This window comes from Megachile rotundata, chromosome 10, assembly GCF_050947335.1.
Source record: "Megachile rotundata isolate GNS110a chromosome 10, iyMegRotu1, whole genome shotgun sequence".
Classification (NCBI taxonomy): Eukaryota; Metazoa; Arthropoda; class Insecta; order Hymenoptera; family Megachilidae; genus Megachile; species Megachile rotundata.
This window is the reverse complement of record NC_134992.1, coordinates 17,163,932-17,182,632: the sequence shown is the minus strand read 5'-3', so window position 1 is coordinate 17,182,632 and position 18,701 is coordinate 17,163,932. Positions and strand designations below refer to the sequence as shown.

General features: G+C 37.3%; 4 protein-coding genes across 7 annotated transcripts; 2 read left to right on the top strand and 2 right to left on the bottom strand.

Annotated features, from left to right (window-relative positions):
- Positions 1-99: 99 nt before the first annotated feature.
- On the bottom strand, positions 100-2,537 carry LOC105663758 (uncharacterized). The gene is made up of 2 exons (XM_012294956.2): positions 1,983-2,537; positions 100-1,887 (listed from the first exon to the last, which is right to left on the bottom strand). Exons 1-2 carry the CDS (start codon positions 2,284-2,286, stop codon positions 485-487), a joined length of 1,707 nt encoding a protein of 568 aa, XP_012150346.2. The 5' UTR covers positions 2,287-2,537; the 3' UTR covers positions 100-484.
- Positions 2,538-3,082: 545 nt separating this feature from the next.
- Positions 3,083-10,208, top strand: LOC105663757 (uncharacterized). Its single transcript, XM_076536195.1, has 5 exons — positions 3,083-3,248; positions 6,954-7,280; positions 8,301-8,556; positions 9,162-9,634; positions 9,748-10,208. Exons 2-5 carry the CDS (start codon positions 7,094-7,096, stop codon positions 9,783-9,785), a joined length of 954 nt encoding a protein of 317 aa, XP_076392310.1. The 5' UTR covers positions 3,083-3,248; positions 6,954-7,093; the 3' UTR covers positions 9,786-10,208.
- Positions 10,209-10,671: 463 nt separating this feature from the next.
- Positions 10,672-13,595, top strand: LOC100878649 (uncharacterized). The gene is made up of 3 exons (XM_003707383.3): positions 10,672-11,578; positions 12,027-12,063; positions 12,416-13,595. Exons 1-3 carry the CDS (start codon positions 11,290-11,292, stop codon positions 13,389-13,391), a joined length of 1,302 nt encoding a protein of 433 aa, XP_003707431.2. The 5' UTR covers positions 10,672-11,289; the 3' UTR covers positions 13,392-13,595.
- Positions 13,596-14,653: 1,058 nt separating this feature from the next.
- LOC100878538 (guanylate kinase) lies at positions 14,654-18,651 on the bottom strand. 4 transcript variants are annotated; one of them, XR_013039672.1, is made up of 6 exons: positions 17,103-17,337; positions 16,771-17,038; positions 16,468-16,691; positions 16,280-16,388; positions 16,043-16,208; positions 14,654-15,395 (listed from the first exon to the last, which is right to left on the bottom strand). XR_013039672.1 is itself a non-coding variant. In XM_012294778.2 (5 exons), exons 2-4 carry the CDS (start codon positions 17,025-17,027, stop codon positions 16,285-16,287), a joined length of 585 nt encoding a protein of 194 aa, XP_012150168.1. In that variant the 5' UTR covers positions 17,028-17,066; positions 17,737-18,651; the 3' UTR covers positions 16,026-16,208; positions 16,280-16,284. The 4 variants fall into 4 exon arrangements, 3 of the variants coding, with proteins under 3 accessions (XP_012150168.1, XP_003707430.2, XP_012150167.1); XM_012294778.2 differs by lacking the exons at positions 14,654-15,395; positions 17,103-17,337 and adding an exon at positions 17,737-18,651 and having other exon boundaries at positions 16,026-16,208; positions 16,771-17,066; XM_003707382.3 differs by lacking the exons at positions 14,654-15,395; positions 17,103-17,337 and adding an exon at positions 17,737-18,643 and having other exon boundaries at positions 16,026-16,208.
- Between the last annotated feature and the right edge of the window lie 50 nt (positions 18,652-18,701).

Genomic DNA, 18,701 nt, shown 5'->3' with positions numbered 1-18,701 from the left:
TTTAAGTCATGAAACGTTTTAAGTTTCGAAACTGAATATTCTGTACAATGTGTAATCGACCATTTTGTATTAAGAATATCAATAGTAAACTTATACAAGTATTTCCGCGGTAATTTAAGCTTTAAATCGATACAACAGCGATGTTTTCTCGTGCTTGACAAAATCAAAGGCAAGAAACTAAATACATTATCAGATTCCGTTTGTCGAGCGATCGCGAGAAGTCGACGATGAAAAACGTTATCGATATTCCGATCGCAAAAAGGCCCCGACACGACAAACCGAACACTGGAACAAGAAATCGATACGATTTAATGGACAAACATCCCCGAAAAACCGAAACCACGTATGTAATAAAAGCTGAACAAATTTTTCACGCCAAAAAAGCATATCGAAATCGAAGAGAATTGCCGCAGCTTTTATGATCCCGTAAAACGCTTCGTTTCATTCATTCTCGTGCTATAAAAACGTAAAGCCCGAAGCGCGTCTAACTGGTTCTTTGGCTCATATAATGTCTCCCGGCATAAACCTCGCCGAGGAATATCAATCCCGAGCAAAATAGTCCACCGAACAGCACCACGATAGTTAGCGAATAATGATCCAAGGTCAGCCTGACCTTCCCCTTCTCCATCTCCAACTTCCTCCTCAGTTTCGCCAGTTCCAACGGATACAGCATTCTGTTGAACCAAAATGTGAGTAATCCAGCCTCCCTCGATCTCAGCAGCACGAAATCCACCCTCTCCCTGTACGGCGAATTCGACCTCAACACGTAAGCGACTCTGTAATTCATGGGACACTCGTCGACCACGTGCAACATGTCGTTCCCGTCTTTGTCGAAGTACGAAAAGTTCCCCAGTTTCATCGTGTAGTACCTAGTGATGGAGATTTTCTTGTCGAACACGACGATGTCCTTGGTCGACCTGTTCGATCTGATCACGTGGATTCGTTGGATCAGCTGCCTGTCCAACGGAGACTCGTCCACGAAAACGTTCTTCAAATTCGCGTACTTGGTGATGACGGGCTTTCCCGAGTCCACCACGTCCTCCAGGGTGCGTAGCTGAGGATAATGGAACGGTTTGTTCAAGCTGGACACCAAACAACTTTCGTAGACTCCGTTTACTATCAGCGAGAAGAAGAGGGAGGCCGAGAGCAGGCAGTTCTGCGTGATGCTGCTACCCTTTTGAAAGGGATAGCAGAGCGTCTCGAGGAAGTCGAAGATGGATGACAGACAGCTGTGTATTTCCGGTGGCTTTAGGGATTTCGAGTGGGAATCCAGATTTCGAGGGGATTCTTTGGAGGATCCGGGCACGGATGGATCGATCAACTCGGAAGCGTTATCGATCGTGTCGCTAGTGGATTCGTACCGCAACAGTAGCTCGTTCAAGTATCCCGTTAGACACCAGAGGAACGAGATCCCGATGTTGTACAATACGAGAACCAGCCATACTTCTTTGCGGAAAGGCATGAAAGGCATGTACGCCTTGGGCACTAAGCCGGAGTCGGGCGATAGAAAGCACACTTTATCTTCGTAAACGGCAGAAGTCAGCTGAAACTCGCGGAACTTGCTGTATACTTTGACGAAGAAACCGGTGATGACCATCTCTACGGTTCCTCTCTCGATGCTCCTCAGCGACGCAGAGAAAGGATCCTCCGGTCCGAAGTCGCGTTTCCTCATTGCTGTTATTCGAAACTTTGCCTTCAGGACCTTTTCCAGGGTGTACAGTACCTTCGCGTCGAGATTGGATAACTTTAGCCGATTTTGCGTGTCGTAAGTAACGTTCATAAACAACGATTCGAAGGCGATCACGTTTATGGGGTAGTCTCGCAAATTCTGAAAATTCTCGAAGAGTCTTCTCCCTTTCGGTCGATGAACTCTGGAGGTCGAGTTTTCTAAATCATAATTTATTAACGTGTAACTTTAATCAAATTTTCGAGAACAAGGGTAAGTAAAATAATCGTGTAAAAAATATTTCTATCGATCATACCTTTGAAATAATCCGGACACAGTTTACCGACCTCGCCATAGTCATCATCGCGTTTATCGAAAGGCATATACTTCATCATACACCGATAATCGTCTTGAGCAGATATTACGACAGCTTTATAAACGCCATACTTCCGCCATAAAGTTGCGAAGACGTCTCTCCACGACGTAATCACTTCATTTCCAATGAAAATGATGAGATATCGATTGCTGGACGTCCACAGTTTCGGTTGCCAGTAGATGTAGATGTACAGATTGTACAAATCACGAACAACGATGACCCAGGTCAGACTAAATCGTTGCATCCAAGTAGCCTTCACCGAGAGATCCCTGGACCTTACTGTATATACGTCGATCGAATTATCTTCGATGTGTCTGAACAGGAAGTCGATGACGTTCGATTGAAATTCGGGTTGAATTATGGAGAACACGAAGGAGTGAAATTCGGGAGTCTCGTGAATGAAGTTCAATATTAATTTCAAATTGTCCGTATCATCCTTTGACAAGTGGTCGAGATGTTTCGTCTCGACGAAGGAATGCAGTTTAGGATAAAATAGAACGTTAGGTTGCATGGAATTATTTGTGCATGTGGATGATTTTATGGAAATCGTGCAAGTAAGGAATAGGTAGAGTGATATCATTCTAAATTTTTTGGTTGATGAAACCTGTAACATAAAATGATACAAGTTCTTCGAATATAACATACGTTAATACGATGTGTAAAACAATTTAACAATATGACGATATATCGAAGTCTACTGTCCTCCAACTGTACTAATCTTCTTAAACTACAATTCTATCCGTATCCCGTGACAAACAACTTACCCCACGTAATCTTTCGCTAAACGAAACGACTGTTATGGAAGTTGCAGTAATTTTCTTGCACGACGCAAGAAATACTGCGATAGAATAGCTATCGTGCTTCCGCTAGCTTGCAGCCGCAAGACTCTTCGATCCTGAACAAAGCTGTCACGTGATCTCCTCGCGGTGCATAAATATTCATGCAGCACTTCCGGGGAAGACTATTAAGCCGAAAGGAACATGAAATTAGAGTCAGTTAAGAGTTTTACTCGCGGACGTTTCAGAAGAAACTATCCAGGTCGATAGTCACCGATTACTAGAATGGAACTCTTCGACTCGTAAATCGTTCTCGAAGGTGGAAATTTCCAATAAAAATCAAACAAATTTCCCATTTTAACTTAACGACGAGAGAAAACGATAGAGAAGATTGCAGATAATTTTTCCACGAAGAATAACGTGGAGCACGGTAAGTGTACAGCTTCGTCGAAATTTTCTCCGGGTTCGCTCGTGAAACTGTTGGCTTTAAGCATTTTCAAGAATTTCTCGGAAACCTGTGTTTGAGCATAAAATATTTGCTAGGTAATAATATACCGCGTCTCGAGTAATTGCAAGACCTGAGAAAATAGCTTAATTATTTCAAGGATATCTTGGGCCCTGAATATACTTCTAGTATCTAGGTTTCTATATCTCTCATTGTCAGATATTGATACTCCTAGGTGATCCTAAATCCTTCTGCTCCCAACCACAAGGTCCCTCCCTGGATTTTATATCTTCAAAGTTATGAAATTACGTCGAATTTGACAAAGGATTGACCATCTTCCGAGCAGTTATGGAAGAAATAAAATAATATAAAGAAAACGATCCTACGGATCAATGCTTGAAGAAAACGAAAGAAACCATAAACCCGGCACGTTGGTCGTTTATCAAACGTCAAAATAGGTCATGAAACCCTCCAATTTCCTCGAGGACGATTCATTTCTTCGAATGGAAAGATGAAAAACGACGAAACATACAAACATACTTTATACCACCATAGCTGTTGGAACAGAGAAGGAATTAGAGGAAAACAAAGGGAAAAGCGACGTAGTTGAAACGTTCGGCTGAAGAATTTCATGATGGGTAGGACAAATCTGGTAGTAAAACTTTGTTCGCGAACTTTAAAAAAAAAAAACAGAAAGACAATCGTAAAGCTCGCTGCCGGCCCTTGTTCGAAACGATCCTCACTTTCGACGTTTCCAGGAAAAAAGTACGACGAGCCGTCTAGCTAGCGAAGAAACTTAACATTCAGCCCGAAGAGCGAACGAAGCCAGATTTTATGGCGTTCCACGCCCTCTTTATCGTGTTTACCCCGAGCAAATCGAGCGTACGTTTGCATCGCAATTGTGGCTCCTTCGAGTCTGACAGGTCATTAAGCTCGATACTGCTTCAAACGTTTCCGGACAACTGCCTCGAGACAATTCTGGCCTCCTTTTACGTCCTCTTACCCTTCGTACTTTTCTAACAAGGGTGACCCTTCTTGAAAAAATAGGAAGATAAAGAGAATGGCTTTACTTTGTAGAAAAGTTTGTAGGCGTGAGATAGGCATTTGGGAATATCAGAATCTGAAGTTGGAGAAGTTTGAAGACGAAATCTGCTGATATACGAGTGTTAGAGTCTAGACAGATGACGAGTAGATCTCGCACGACCATTCGTACCACTATTTCAATAGCTAATGTACTACACGATCTCGCTTTGTATCGCCAGCATCGATTTCGCAACTCGCCCTAAAATACGTTTTGATTTCCAGAGGCCGGTGTCAACCACATACGGCGTTGACCATGTCATTGTTAAATGGCCTCATTAAATTTTCACCCGTCCGCGTCGCTCGATCCCCTGCAGATAAGGATGTGAATTTCACCGGCTGTGTTGTTTTCCAACGACCTCACCCTCTCTAAACGACCCGTTGATCCCCATCGCTTAAACGTCGACCCAACTTCTATTATCTAGCTCGATCCTAAAAGAGGACGTGCCTCGACGATCATCGAGAACGAAGCAGAGCTTCGCAGGATAAGCAGACAACTTTTCATCGAACGCGTCCGTGAAAAACTGTTTAGTGACACGATAAAAAAGTGAACGAAGCTTCAGAGTTTGCGATCCTTCTAATTTTATCGGTTCGACGTATCGGTCAAAGATACGCCGTAATTCGAGAAGCTCGAGGATCATTCTAATTAAAGGAATCCGATGAGAAGCCAGGTTTGGAGCATCGCATCGCAGAGCATTCAGCTGTCATATCGGTAACGGAGTTTAAGATCCTCCTAATTACAGTAATACGAGAGTGGCGGAGATCCGATAACTGGCGGTGAGCTGGCGAATAATCTGGTACAGGGAAATTTGGTGAACAAAGCAGTCTGCTATTATAATAAGTCGGTGGCTGTTAATTGATGCCCGGTTAGAAGTTTCGCTCGGAAGTTTGGGACATCGGTTTAATTGCGGCGATTTCTGAGAGAACTGGGGTTGAGAGGTAAAGATGATCTTAATAATTTAGAACGTCCTGCGACTCGGGTCTTTGGGGATTCAGGGACCTTAACCTAATTGATAATGTCCAAATTTAAGAATTTTTTAGAATCAACAGCTTCAAAAAATTACACATTTCTAACATAAGATGCATGGTAAAAAACCACCCCGAGTTCTAGATATATCGCTTCAGCAAATTGTTAAATTTGCCAATCCTCCCTATTAAACAGATCCACAGAGCAGACATTCAAGAATTGGAGCCCCTTAAAAAGTTTATACCTCAAAGATCCTCGTAATTGTAGTAATCCGAGAAAAGCGATCGGTATAACCGAAGGGTAGAAATGTCAATATCAAAGATCCCCCAAATGCAGCAATTTGAGAGCAATTCGACCCTCAAGATCCTCCCAATTACGGGCAGTAATTCGAGAACGTTGATTATAACCCACATGGATACCTTAAATCTCTAATTTGCGATTGCAGATGATTTTAAAGGTGATATTGCTAGGCAGTTTGTTGTTTCGCCCATCGACGACGAATTACACGAACGAGGAGCAAAGATTCAACAAAGCCATCAAGTATTGGACAGAGATGCTGTGTACCCTGCAAAAAACGAAAACCATGGTGTTTCATGGGATATTCACGAACGGTACGAAAACGTTGCAGGAATTCTTCGAAGTTCTGCTTCGAACCACCACGGAATACTGCAACACTGTTATTTTACTGAAAACCCATCCGTCGAGTTTCTATCAAAATGGAAATATAAGAAGCGACGATAAATTAGTTAGGAATCAAACGGAAAAAACGAGGAGACACAGAAAATTAACCCCAATGATGAACCTCCTTCGCCATAAATGGAATATAAGGAGAAACTGGCGGAAGTTCGACGAGTATTATATCGATATTTGGAGTATAAATATTATATTCCTCGGCGATAACGAAGCTTTCGAGAAATTATTGAACACGTCAATGATGTTGAACAGCAGAGAACATTTTATCGTGCTGGCTGTCTGGAACGATGATGTGGCGAAGTTGAGCGACAGCAGACAGAGGATCGATAGAACGTTGAGGAAATTATGGTTGGAACAACGTGTTCTGAACGTGCTTTTCAACGAACCACTGTCAAATCACGGCTTCAATTTGTACAAGTATAACCCGTTCGCGAGGAACGAAAAATGTAGGTGAACACAATTAAAGCGTTCATTAACGCGAGCATTACAGTTGTCCCGGAGTTCTATGCAATTAGCTGCGTATTTTTAATTGGGCACTCAATTGGTGCGCGCCTGTTTTTCGAGAATCACAATTAAATAATGTCGGCGAGTCCACGATTAATCAAATTCATTCCCTCCGATTATTCGTCGGCACTTATATTACTAAATTAAACGTATCATGCGTATCCATAAAATAAATATTGCTTTGACGACGTGTGCATTATTTGCGTGGACCAAATTGAGTGCATTCGGTCAGTGCAGCTTATTAAATTTCAGAATTTCTGTCTTTGTGCATTTTTGGATTTGGGAATTTGCAGGGTTATAGATTTGTTAGTTTGTGAATTTCATAATTACATAATTTTGCAAATTTTCAACATTGTAGCTATCTGGCAAATCTTCGTAAAATTTACGAAAGAAGCATCAGATTATGAAACGGTTCGAGCGTTTTAGCAAAAGAACGTCTATTTTAGCCTGGGGACGATTGGAAAGGGTCGAAACGACATCGCAAAGAAAAATCTTGCGTTTGCTGTCGACACTGTGTCATCGACGTACCGTAAACTTTGACGGGTACAAATTTAACGTGAGCATCTTTGATCAGGGTGTGGAAGGAATGAAAATTCGAGGGAAAATCGATCGTGGCTCTATTTACGTTCATTCGGGAGGATACAATTCGACCAGTGGAATTCTGCTGGGAGTGTTGGCACTAAAAGCAAACTTCACGGTGAACGTCGTCGAACCCGTCGATAACAAAATCTATGGTTATCAGATGGGAAACGGCTCGTACACGGAAGCCATAGGTAACTTTTTATCAACTATACTGCTCTCTTTGCTACTAATCGGACTGATAATTATTTACGGAAAATTGGGAAATTGGGAAGTCAAATAATATTTTTATATCAAATATAATATTTAATAATTAAAAACTACGGAACAGTAACGGAATTTATATAATTGATATTTTGTTCATTTTACTGAAGGAAGATTAACGAAACTTATTCGTCGGCTTTGAAGTTTACTCGCACGCAAATTAACTAAAAGCTAAACGATACATTCCAACATTGTTTTTCTTCTGTTACGTTCTTTATAACGCAGAACATTCTAATTTTCCCTCTGTGATATCTACACGTATGTAAATTACAGTGAACCTGCATATAAAACAGGCTCTCATCAGTACCAGCTTGATGGAAACGTGGACATAATTTGAAAAGCAATTCTGGAAAAAAAAGGTTAAATAAAAACAAGACCAACTTCATATATTATTCTTTATCCTGTCTTACAAAATATCAAAAATATGTTCCTCTAAAACACGCTCAAACATAGCCGCATTTTATTTGCCAGTCGGTGAAGAACGAGAAAAATATTTCTCCGTATTTCAGTTGCTTGTAAAGTTTGCTTCTATCGGTAAACATGTTCGATTTTCTTCGTTCATTTATGATTTCAATTCTCTTGGCAAACTGTGGAACGATTAACTTTTTGTTTTCGAAAGGCTATTTACGCTTAACAATTTGGAATAACTATTTTTTAATATCTGCAGAAGTATGTCGTTTAAAAATAACAGACAACTGATAACAGAAAAGTAATTTCGGAAAGGTTTATGAAACTTTTCGATCAGAAAGTTTTACCTGTCAACAACGAATGCTGGGAAACAGGAGAAAAGATGTTTCCCTTCGGAATGTCGTAAATAAAATGTAGAAACGTCGAAATCAAATAACGAATAACGAAGCGTAATTAAATGCCCGGGAGACGAATCGAAATAAAATAACAGCGAACAGAATGTTATTAGTCGAGATATTTTTTCCAGGAAGGAATTTTTCCAGGTGACGTGGTACGGCATAAAGTGGTCGCTTCGTTCGCTTCTTTCTTCGTGAAACGCTACGCTAACAATGATCGTATGGAATTTACCACAACGGTGGGTTTTGATGAAGTTTGCGTCATAACTCCGAGGGCGGGCAAAATACCAAAGGGTTTAAGGATGTATCGAATCTTTCGGTGGTCCGTGTGGTTGTGCATCATACTCTCCTATGTTTTCGCCTACCTCGCTTGGTACTATGCTCGATTGCTCGAATCACGAAGGTACGTTTCGTTACACGTTACACGTTACACATAACTTGATATCCTCGTTAGTGGAAATTATGGGCGTGAATATTCAGAAATTAGACATTCTTGGGTCGGAAATTAGGGATTCGGGGAATCGAAGTTTTGGGAATTGGGATTTGCGAGGTTGGGAAATTGGGGAAGTGCGAAATTGGGGAGATGGGAAATTGGTAGATTAGGAAATTGGCGAAGTGGGAAATTGGGAAATTTGGGAATTGGGGAGATGGGAAATTGGGAGATTAGGAAATTGGGGGAGTGGGAAATTGGGAGATTTGGGAATTGAGGAGATGAGAAATTGGGAAATTTAGAAACTGGGGAAATGGGAAATTGGGAAGTTGGGAAATTGGGGATTTGAGAATTTGGGGAGCTGGGAAATTGGGAAATATGGAAGTTGAGAAGTTGGGAAATTTGGGAGTTGGGGAGATGGGAAATTGGGAAATTGGGAAACTGGGAAATTTGGAGGTTGGGAAATTGGGAAATTGGGAAATTTAGTAACTATGATACGAATACAAAAATCCTAAACTGCCTTCAAACCTCAAAATCAAACCCTAATATCACTCTAAAATAATCTCTTCAACTTTCAGTCCAAAGCTGAAGAAACTGGACGGTCAAAGAATAGCTCTCCACACACTGCTCATAATATCGGGTTATCCAATCCCATTTCCAGCGACAAAGAGCGAGAGATGTCTTCTGTTAGGTCTCTTTATTAGTAGTGTTACTATAATTGGCGTATTCAACGGCGCGCTTTATACGATGTTCGCGAACAACATGCATTATAAGGAAATCGACACTCTGGAAGAATTGGACGCATCTGGACTCCCGATTGGTTGCACGAGGAACACAAAAGATATATTCGGTACGGAGAATGACGTGAACTTGAACCCGGTTCGGAGGAGATTGCAGAAGAAAATGGTTTATGCGCGCGATAGCATGGAAATGGCTGCTGTTTATCGTAATGTGACTAGTTTACTCAGGAAACAGCATTATACGTTGTTGAGTGGACCTTTGAGAGGCAGGCATGGGGAAAAATTGGTGCATCGTATGAGGGAATGTCCAGGTATGCTTCGATCGATGATTAAATTGGTGTTTAAGGTGTTTGATCTTTTTTTTATTTACTTTGTTGTTTTATTGTTTGAGTAGTAGTATTGTTTAAGTAAATATTTTTTTAAGTAAGCAAACAGAGACGGTTGCAGTTTACGGAACAGTGAACCTGAATTAAATAAAATCTAAATTGACTGAAAAGAGAGTAAATCAAGTTAAATGAGACTTGCGGTAATAAAAGATCCCAAAAGTGAGGAAAAAAGAGACGGAACGGTTTTCTAAATAAATGCGAGAATTCACTCGATTAAAACGACACGTTTGATAGGACATCAAAGTTTATACAAGTATTGACTTTAAATAAAATACAAAAGCTTCAGTAACGTCGATAAAAAAGAATTTTATTCTTTCTGTCGTTCATCTCTCTGCGGATAGAAATCGAATATCGCACGTAGTCAAAAGTATAAAAAAAAAGAAACAGATCTCTCTGATTCGAACAATCTTTGACGTCCATCCCCAGTGTTTAGAGAACAAAAAATCTCTTTTATTGGAGTTTCCATATCATCGAAGAGTAACGCCATTGTGTACACGAATTCCAGACAAATATTTTCTAGCTTGCGTTCTGCCCAGAAATTCGTTTCTTCGGGAAAGGATCAACACCTTGATCAGTAGATTGAATCAAGCCGGATTGCCGACATTATGGAGAACTCGGACGATGTTGGAAAGTGGAGTGAAAATGAAGTTGATCTTGAAGAGATCACATGATAAGAATGAGGACTTTGAAGCTCTCACGTTAAAGGATTTACATGTATGCTTCCTTGTACTCGGTGTTGGATTACTGTTGGCGATATTGGCATTCTGCAATGAGATGGAATGGTTGAAACTGGACTGCAGGAAAATATTTTGGTAGTATAATTTTGTACTTTTATTTATGGAGTATTGGGAAATTTGGGATTTGGGAAAATTGGGAAATTTGGGAAATTTGGGAATTGGGGAGTTGGGAAATTGGGGCGTTGAGAAATCGGGGCGTTGGGAAATTGGGGACATGGGAAATTGGAAAATTTCGGAATTGGGGAGATGGAAAATTCGGAAATTTGGGAATTGGGGAGATGGGAAATTGGGAAATTGGAAAATTGGAAAATTGCAAAGAGGGTAAATTAGGAAATTGGGAAACTCGGAAAGTGGTGAACTGGAAAACATCGCAAACATCCCAATTTGTACATTTTCAAAGAAATAAAGCTGCTACATCCCGCAAATCATTTGCCAATAGTCCATGATTAATCGAGGTCCAAAAACACGAAATAAGAGCTTACGGAATAAATATATTTTCGTTACGATAAAATTTCGGAACTCACGAATTATTCGCAGCGATCGGGATTGCAATTCGATGGAATGAAATATCAAGTTATTCCAGGAGCAAAACCCAATTCCAGGTCCATATCCAGTTTAAACAATTTTCAACATTGCGGTCGCGTCGTTTCAGCTGAAATTTTATTCCTCCCTCGAGGGACAAACTTCATTTGTATGATGCATTAAAATGGAAAAAAAAGGAAAGATTGAATAGAAAGTCTTTGTTTTTATCTCTCGGCTAAAAAGATGAAGACGAAAGTAAAGTTAGCTAAAGAACGTTAATGGAGAAGTTAAAGTCTTTTACTCCTCGAATCTTTCTTACGAATGACCTGCTTTTCTTTTCAACAATCTAATATGAATTCATTGCAAATGTATTTGAAATTCTTGTCTAATATCGGCGGTTATCGATGGTATTTTCGCGACACGCTTTCCAGCAGCGTTCACCGTGCGAGAATTAGTCAGCTCCAAAGGAAGCGGTGGTTTATTTTAGGGAAGTCTGAAAATACGCGTGCACGTCCCTCGTCAAGATTCAGTCGCTTGTCGTTGCTTCGCGATAGGATCATGGCTCTTAAACAGTGTCTATTGTCTTGTATAGTGATAACAATTTCGATAGGTACGTATCACTGCTCTTTTCTTCGATTTCATTTATCGATATTCTGCGTGGGAAACGGGAAACGCGACGTGACGTTTACGAGGTTTTCTTACAACTCAGTCAAATTTCATAACAGTCAAAAAGCTCGAGTGGAAACGACCGTGTTAAAAGTTTTTAAAGGTAACAATTCCTGGTGCAGGAATCTCTGAAAGAATCGACAAAGCGTAAAAATGACATTACCCCTTTATATGTCGAAGAGAAAGATCTCAATAAAACACATTCGAAATATTTCGTTTAACGCAGCGAGAATGAGATTAATCATATCGAACGAGACCATTCAGATTTAATTAAATATTTCAATTTAGTTTGAAACAACAATGAAATCGGTATTGCGATAATTCTCAAAAGAAACAGCCGACGATAAATGGAATAAAGCAATAATGACTTGAAATATTTTCTTTGCCACCAGCACCCTTAATCGCTGCATGGAATTCTGATATTCATCGGTACGTATAACAGTATTATTATCGGACCAGAAAATGTAATTATTAACGTTTTTATTCCTTGAGAAGGAAATTCAAATCCAAAGCAGTCGACAAATCAAAGATTTAATCTTTTGTCATAGAACTAGTATTAAAATATTCTATTGATCTTGAAACGCTGTTCTAAAAAGACCGCCACAAACTATATTACTGACAACCGATAATTTAGTATCCAGCGGTATAGCGGCAAATGATACTCAACTTTACATGTTTGCATTCTGTAAAACTTAGAAGTTCAATAATTTAAAAATTTGTGAATTTGATGCCTTCCATTGCGTTCAAACAATTAATCTTTAATTTCATACACTTTCACAAGGTACGAGAGCTACAACCTCGAAAGAGGGCCGGTCATATACGAGGCCTACTACCCAGACAACAACGAAGAGTCCCGAAATGTCCCGGAGAAACGGTACTTCGATCGAGAAGCAGTGTTGGAGAAGACCTACCAGCTGCCTTCCCAACGTTTGGTCTATTCAGAAAGTCCTATCGGATTCAATGGCTACCCAAACGAAAGAGTATTGGTTCAAGATACTCGAGACGATCTGATTCCACAAGCCAAGTCTCTGGACATACGAGAAATCTCCAGTTTAGCCAGAAGAGCAATTTCTCGTGATTTAGAAAATTGGAACACCCTGGAACAATATTTGGACCGCGTGAATTACCAGGATCCTTATCGTCGTGACATCGACCCGAACTACAGGATCAAGCAATCGATCCGTGGAATTGAGCCAAAGGACAGCTTGAAACAGAACCGCGATTTAAGAAGAGAGCTATACGAAGAGATTAGAGAAGAACCGTTGCAAGTTCCGATTCGCTTGGAGGATCAAAGAGACTCGATGAGGATGCTCAGAGTTCGAGATCTTACTGGCAGAGACCCATTGTCAACATTCGGATCCGTTCCATACCAAAATCAATCGCCGGAACCGGTTGCTAAAGCCGAAGAACCGATGAGTGTTCCAATACCGAAACAAATAGGTGTTCAGGAACCAAAATCAGATCCCTACCCAACCGAGAACATCTTTGCTCCGCGACCTCAGGTGATCAACTATATCTTCTCGAGGAAACCGGAGGTGCCTGAGGAGAGCAAGACACAGAGCGTGCCTGAAACGAAAGACACTGAGTTGCCTAGGAACTACGGAGACAATCTTATTAGGGATGAAATTAAAAAGACGGAAGAGAACAAGGACGTGAAAGTAACTTCTATCGAAGTCAGCGAGGTGCCCAGGCACAAAACTCGACATCATCATGGCGAATGGCCCAAACGGGATTACCCTCGACATCGTCAATCTTAATCGCGGAAACTTTCATTCTTTGGAAGATTAAATGTTATCCAAGAGTGATACTTGAACTTTCGGAACTTAATTAATCTAGAAATTCTTGAATTAAGTACTTATTTTTAAACGCGCAATAAAATCTACGCGGTAACACACATTATTTGTAATTTATAACAGACATTATTGAAATAAATGAATAATAAAATTTTCGAAAAAAATGTTTATTTTTAAGAATGAATTGTTTTACTATCCTACATTTCAGAAAGGTATATTTTCAAATTTATATTTGCAGAGCTGACAATGAAAAGAAAATTTAGTTTCCTCTGTTAGCGATGCTGCCTCTAAGATCTTCTGAGTTGGTACACCTTGTGGAAGTCGCCGCGCGGCGGTTCTTCTTTTCCCGCTAAAAAGCATTGAATAAAAAGTGTTCTAAAATTAATTACTATTGCTTTGCGATGTAATTCGACGAATATTATAGCTAATTAAAGCAATAAAATCGATATTAATTGAAGTATTTTTTAATTGAACAAGTGGCGCCATCTCTCCGGCGAACAGGGTGAACTACACACTTTTGATACTGTAATTTAATTAGTTCCATCTTCTGACACCAGACGGCGCCACCTGTACGCCCTCTAGCTGTAGAAATCAGAACTAATTAAAGTGCAGTTTCAAAAGTGTGTAGTTCACCCTGTTCGCCGGAGAGATGGCGCCACATGTTCAATTTTCGAAAAAGCCCCATTAAAATTGATTTTTTTGCTTTAATTGACTATAATATTTATCGCATTACATCGCATAGCAATAATAATTAACTTCAGAATGCTTTCGAATTGACTGAGCTGTTATCAGACCATTCAATTTTTTTAATTTTCAAATATAATACGTCGAGTCCATTGTAAAGCCTTTTTTCTAACTTTACCATGTTCGTAGATTAACAGATTATTATTGAAAGTAAAAGAAAAAATAAGATGTATTTTCAAGGCTCCCTTATCTTCTAAATCTTTTTTCGAACCTTTGGCACACAAATATCGCGCTCCTTACGGAAACAGATAAGGCTGATGTTTGTTAAAGACAATCACTGCTGTTGAAACTGCGATAATTTGTTACTTTACCAAAAAATAAATTGTTTAGTAATCAACGCGATTCTGTACTGTCTTATATAAAGTTGCAGAAGAAAAACAGTTCAACTTAATACTACAGAATTCCATGCAAGCTTATTACTTTTGATATCAAGATATATACATATAAATTACAATAATTTATTAAAATAAAAAGATTAAGCGTCGTATGATTTGAATATTTATTTAATACAGTATACTACAACAATAATACAATCTTCTATAACAACATGTACATATCTCACTACGCTTTTATATCGCTTTTTTTTAAATCTATTTAACTATATGTGTATTAACAATTAATGTAACCATGGATAGGAAAATATGTATCCTTCTCGCAAATCGTACAAGCAAAAACATGCTCAAATTTAATAAATAAAATGACAAACGATAATGCTAGATTACTGAAACCATAATAAATACGAGATGTATAGAAATGTTAAATGATTCGTGACGTTGAAGATGTTCGATGATGTGATTCATTTGTTTGGATCATGAAAGTTTATTCTTCCAAGTTCTGGAGAAAATTTGTCCAAAATATTTTCCACGAATGTAGAATTAAAAGGACATCTGAATAAAATATGATTTCCTTTTTTGATGGAATTAAATATCGGTAGAATATTATTGGAAGAACTGAATTCGTAACAATCTGAATGGTTGCAATAACTATATTACTTCTGATATAAGGACAAGTACAAAGGCAAAGCCACAAGTACTTTTATAAGTAACTTACACTATTGGAACACAGCTTCGTTTGGTGAATAGTCTCAGTTAACTACATCTACATTATATTTAAGTATCCAATTCTTTCCTATCGGGGACATTCGAAGTTCTGTTTTTACATAAATTGACTGTCCTTTGTATACGTACGATCTTTAACTCGATCTAAAAGTCATCGTACGTTTTTCTATGTACGCCACCAAAAAATTAACAAAATAAATATAAAACTATTGTATATTTATATAGCATACAGATACTAATTATAAATTATAGAAGATAATAGACCGACAATTAGAACTGTAAAATTGTTTATAATTGACCGGCAGCAAAATTAAGAAGGAACAATGAAACTTTTAAGGCAGCTTATGAAACATCCGTGTTTCGGGATATCTTTAGCTATGTGAACAATAGTTAACATTATATTCTTATAAATCTTTTCATGCCTATGCCTATCTTCGTCAAAGATAGGTAGAACTTATTTTTTCATTTTAGAAAAAAAATATAGAACAAAAATCTATTTCATAAAACAATCAAAATTATTAAAAATTTCCAACTCGAAATTACATAAAAAGAAAGCTACATTGCATATGTTACATATAACAAATAAAGATTTTATGTTCAGAACTGCAACTAAAATGAAAATATAAGTTAGTAAATCATTACATTATTAAATATTGGACTATAGCAAACTACATGCTCATTAAATAAAGTTTTGTTTCCTTATCAACCTAATCGAAAATTTAAAACTGCATTTTATATGTACTTAAATAACCTTTGTATATTTACTTTTGCATGTTAGAATTAACTTACTATCATATAAAATTATTTACCTACATTTATTTTGCACTCTAGTAATTCAACCTTTGTTGTACTTCATTATACAATAATGAATTTAATATTATCTATTACCATACATCACATAATGACATATAAAAATAATTATAATTCATCATCAAGGAAGCTTCCTAGGTACACATTTAGAAAGCAATAATTTGGTACTCTGAAAGTTAAAAATATATATGTAACAGATTTTAGACATAACACATACTGTATAAATATTGTTTACAGTACCTTTTTCATTTTTTAATTAAGTTTGAGACCACAAATTCTTTTAATTTATCATATGCTTTAGAGATATCATCATTTTCAATTACCACATCAAAATTACCTGGCTTCTCACCTGAAATAATTATCAAATATTCACATTGGTATTTCTTAAAACACAAAAATAATTTAAAAATATAATAAACAATGCATACCATACTCCATTTCTGTTCTGGCAATAGATAACCTACGACGTAAAGAGTCATCTGTTTCTGTGTTCCTTCCCTTCAATCTTTCTTCCAGTACTTCTATAGATGGTGGTTTAATAAATACATACAAAGGATCAAGAGAACTTTGTTTTACTTGTTTCACACCTTGCATCTCAATGTCTAATATACAAACTTTTCCATCTTTCTGCACCTGTTCCACTGCACGTTTGCTGAGATGAAGTTTTATAGGAAATTTCTAATTAAGAAAAATCATAATAGCTACATATGCTGATAGAATTAAATTATTACCTCGTTCCATATAAATTTCCACTGTAGGTAGCTGTCTCAAGGAATTCACCTTGTTCTATCTGCTTTTGCATCTTTTCTTTAGTTGTAAAGTGATAATGTTTTCCATCTTCCTCACCAGGTCTTGGTGCTCTAGTTGTATGAGACACCGAAAATCCAAATGTTTCTGGGAAGTCTTCAAAAAGCTTCTTTATTAATGTGCTTTTCCCACTGCCAGAAGGACCACACAATACTAATGGACGTGGATGCTTATGAAGCATATTACGAGCACCTAAAGTAATATTTCCACAAAATGTGAACTTTGAAAAAAAAAAAGTGTATAAAATTGCTCATACCTATTGCTAATGTTCTAAGATGCAAGAATGATGTCATACTTTTACACTTATAATTCAATTAGTTTTTACTTAATAGGGGGCATATGTGATTAAAATTACGTAGTATGGTAATTACAATGAATTCGACAGTAAAAAGTTTTGTTCTAAAACAACAAATAGCAGACAAAAAATGCCGGACTCGTTGCAATTGCAAAAAATCAACATAAACGAAGCGCGTGACATAAAATAAATGTTCAATGATATACTTCAAAATATTCTCTTTAAACTTATCGAAACTCTCAGAAATCTTGGGATCAAAAATAAAATGAAATGTCCTCAGAATATTGATTTCTTGTACAAAAACATGCTGTAAAATGTATTACTTATTACACATAACAGTTAATTAAATAGTGAACAAAAATACTATGAAATTTAACCAGTTTAATTCAAAAACATTCAACGGTGTATGATTCATTATAACCAAACTGTACATGAATTTAATTCGCAATAAACACGCGGAATACGAATTCAGAATTTAGTCTGCAAAACTGGTTTGACTTGGTTGAGGATCACAATTACTTTTTGTAATTTTATCATCTTTTATAAAGATCAAGTGCAACATATGAATATAAGACATATTTAATATTAATCTCACCTTTATATACAATTGAATCGAAAAATAAATAACAATTAAACGTAGGTAAAGTTTATCAAGAAAAGCACAGATATCCGCGGTCAGGACAAACAGCTACCACATTTCCGTTTTAACAAGTACATGCGCACAAGCAACTGCATTGGAAGCTCAGAACATTTTAAAGTACATTCAAACTAGTTCAGACCAAATATATATAGTCTGAACGCACCTTCATGTCACAAATAATTATATTCACTCGTAAAAAAAATATACAATGCTACTTTCACGTTATTTTTACTGCAAACATTTATACTATAAAAGCGAAACATGAGTGTGTTATATCGAAAGGTATATTTCTAATCTTCTACATCCCTCTAAATTTCTAGATACCTACACTCCTAGATACTAATATCTCCTAGATTTTAGTATCCCTAGATTTCTGTATCCCGTTTGGAATGATTTTCCAGGTGAAACTTTCTTATTTCTTTATTTTATTTAATAAGGTTTACAATTTCAATTATTCGATACAGCCAGCAACATTAATTTCAAGAATGTTCCAAGTTTATTTTTACTATCTAACAATAAGTTGTACAAGTTACTGTCCCTGAAGTAGAGATAGTATATGGATAAAAATGTTATTTAGACAACATCAAATGACTTTCATTTGTATATGTATGTAAAACTATGCACATACGATAAACTTCCGGGCAATATCAATAGTATGATATATTACGTAAATAATTACGTAAATATTTACGTACATGCATTTTTTATATAATAAATTTAACACTTATGCTCCGAAAAAACGCGGAACTGTCCTGTTTCAAATGCGATTTATTGAGTAAAATTGTTTTATTATATACAATTAATTTATTTAGTAAAGTAACGATCGAAAACTAAGATGGATTTACTTTATCTTTGAATATATGTATATATTATATATATATATACTCTCTCACATATATTTATATTATTTTTAGTATTTA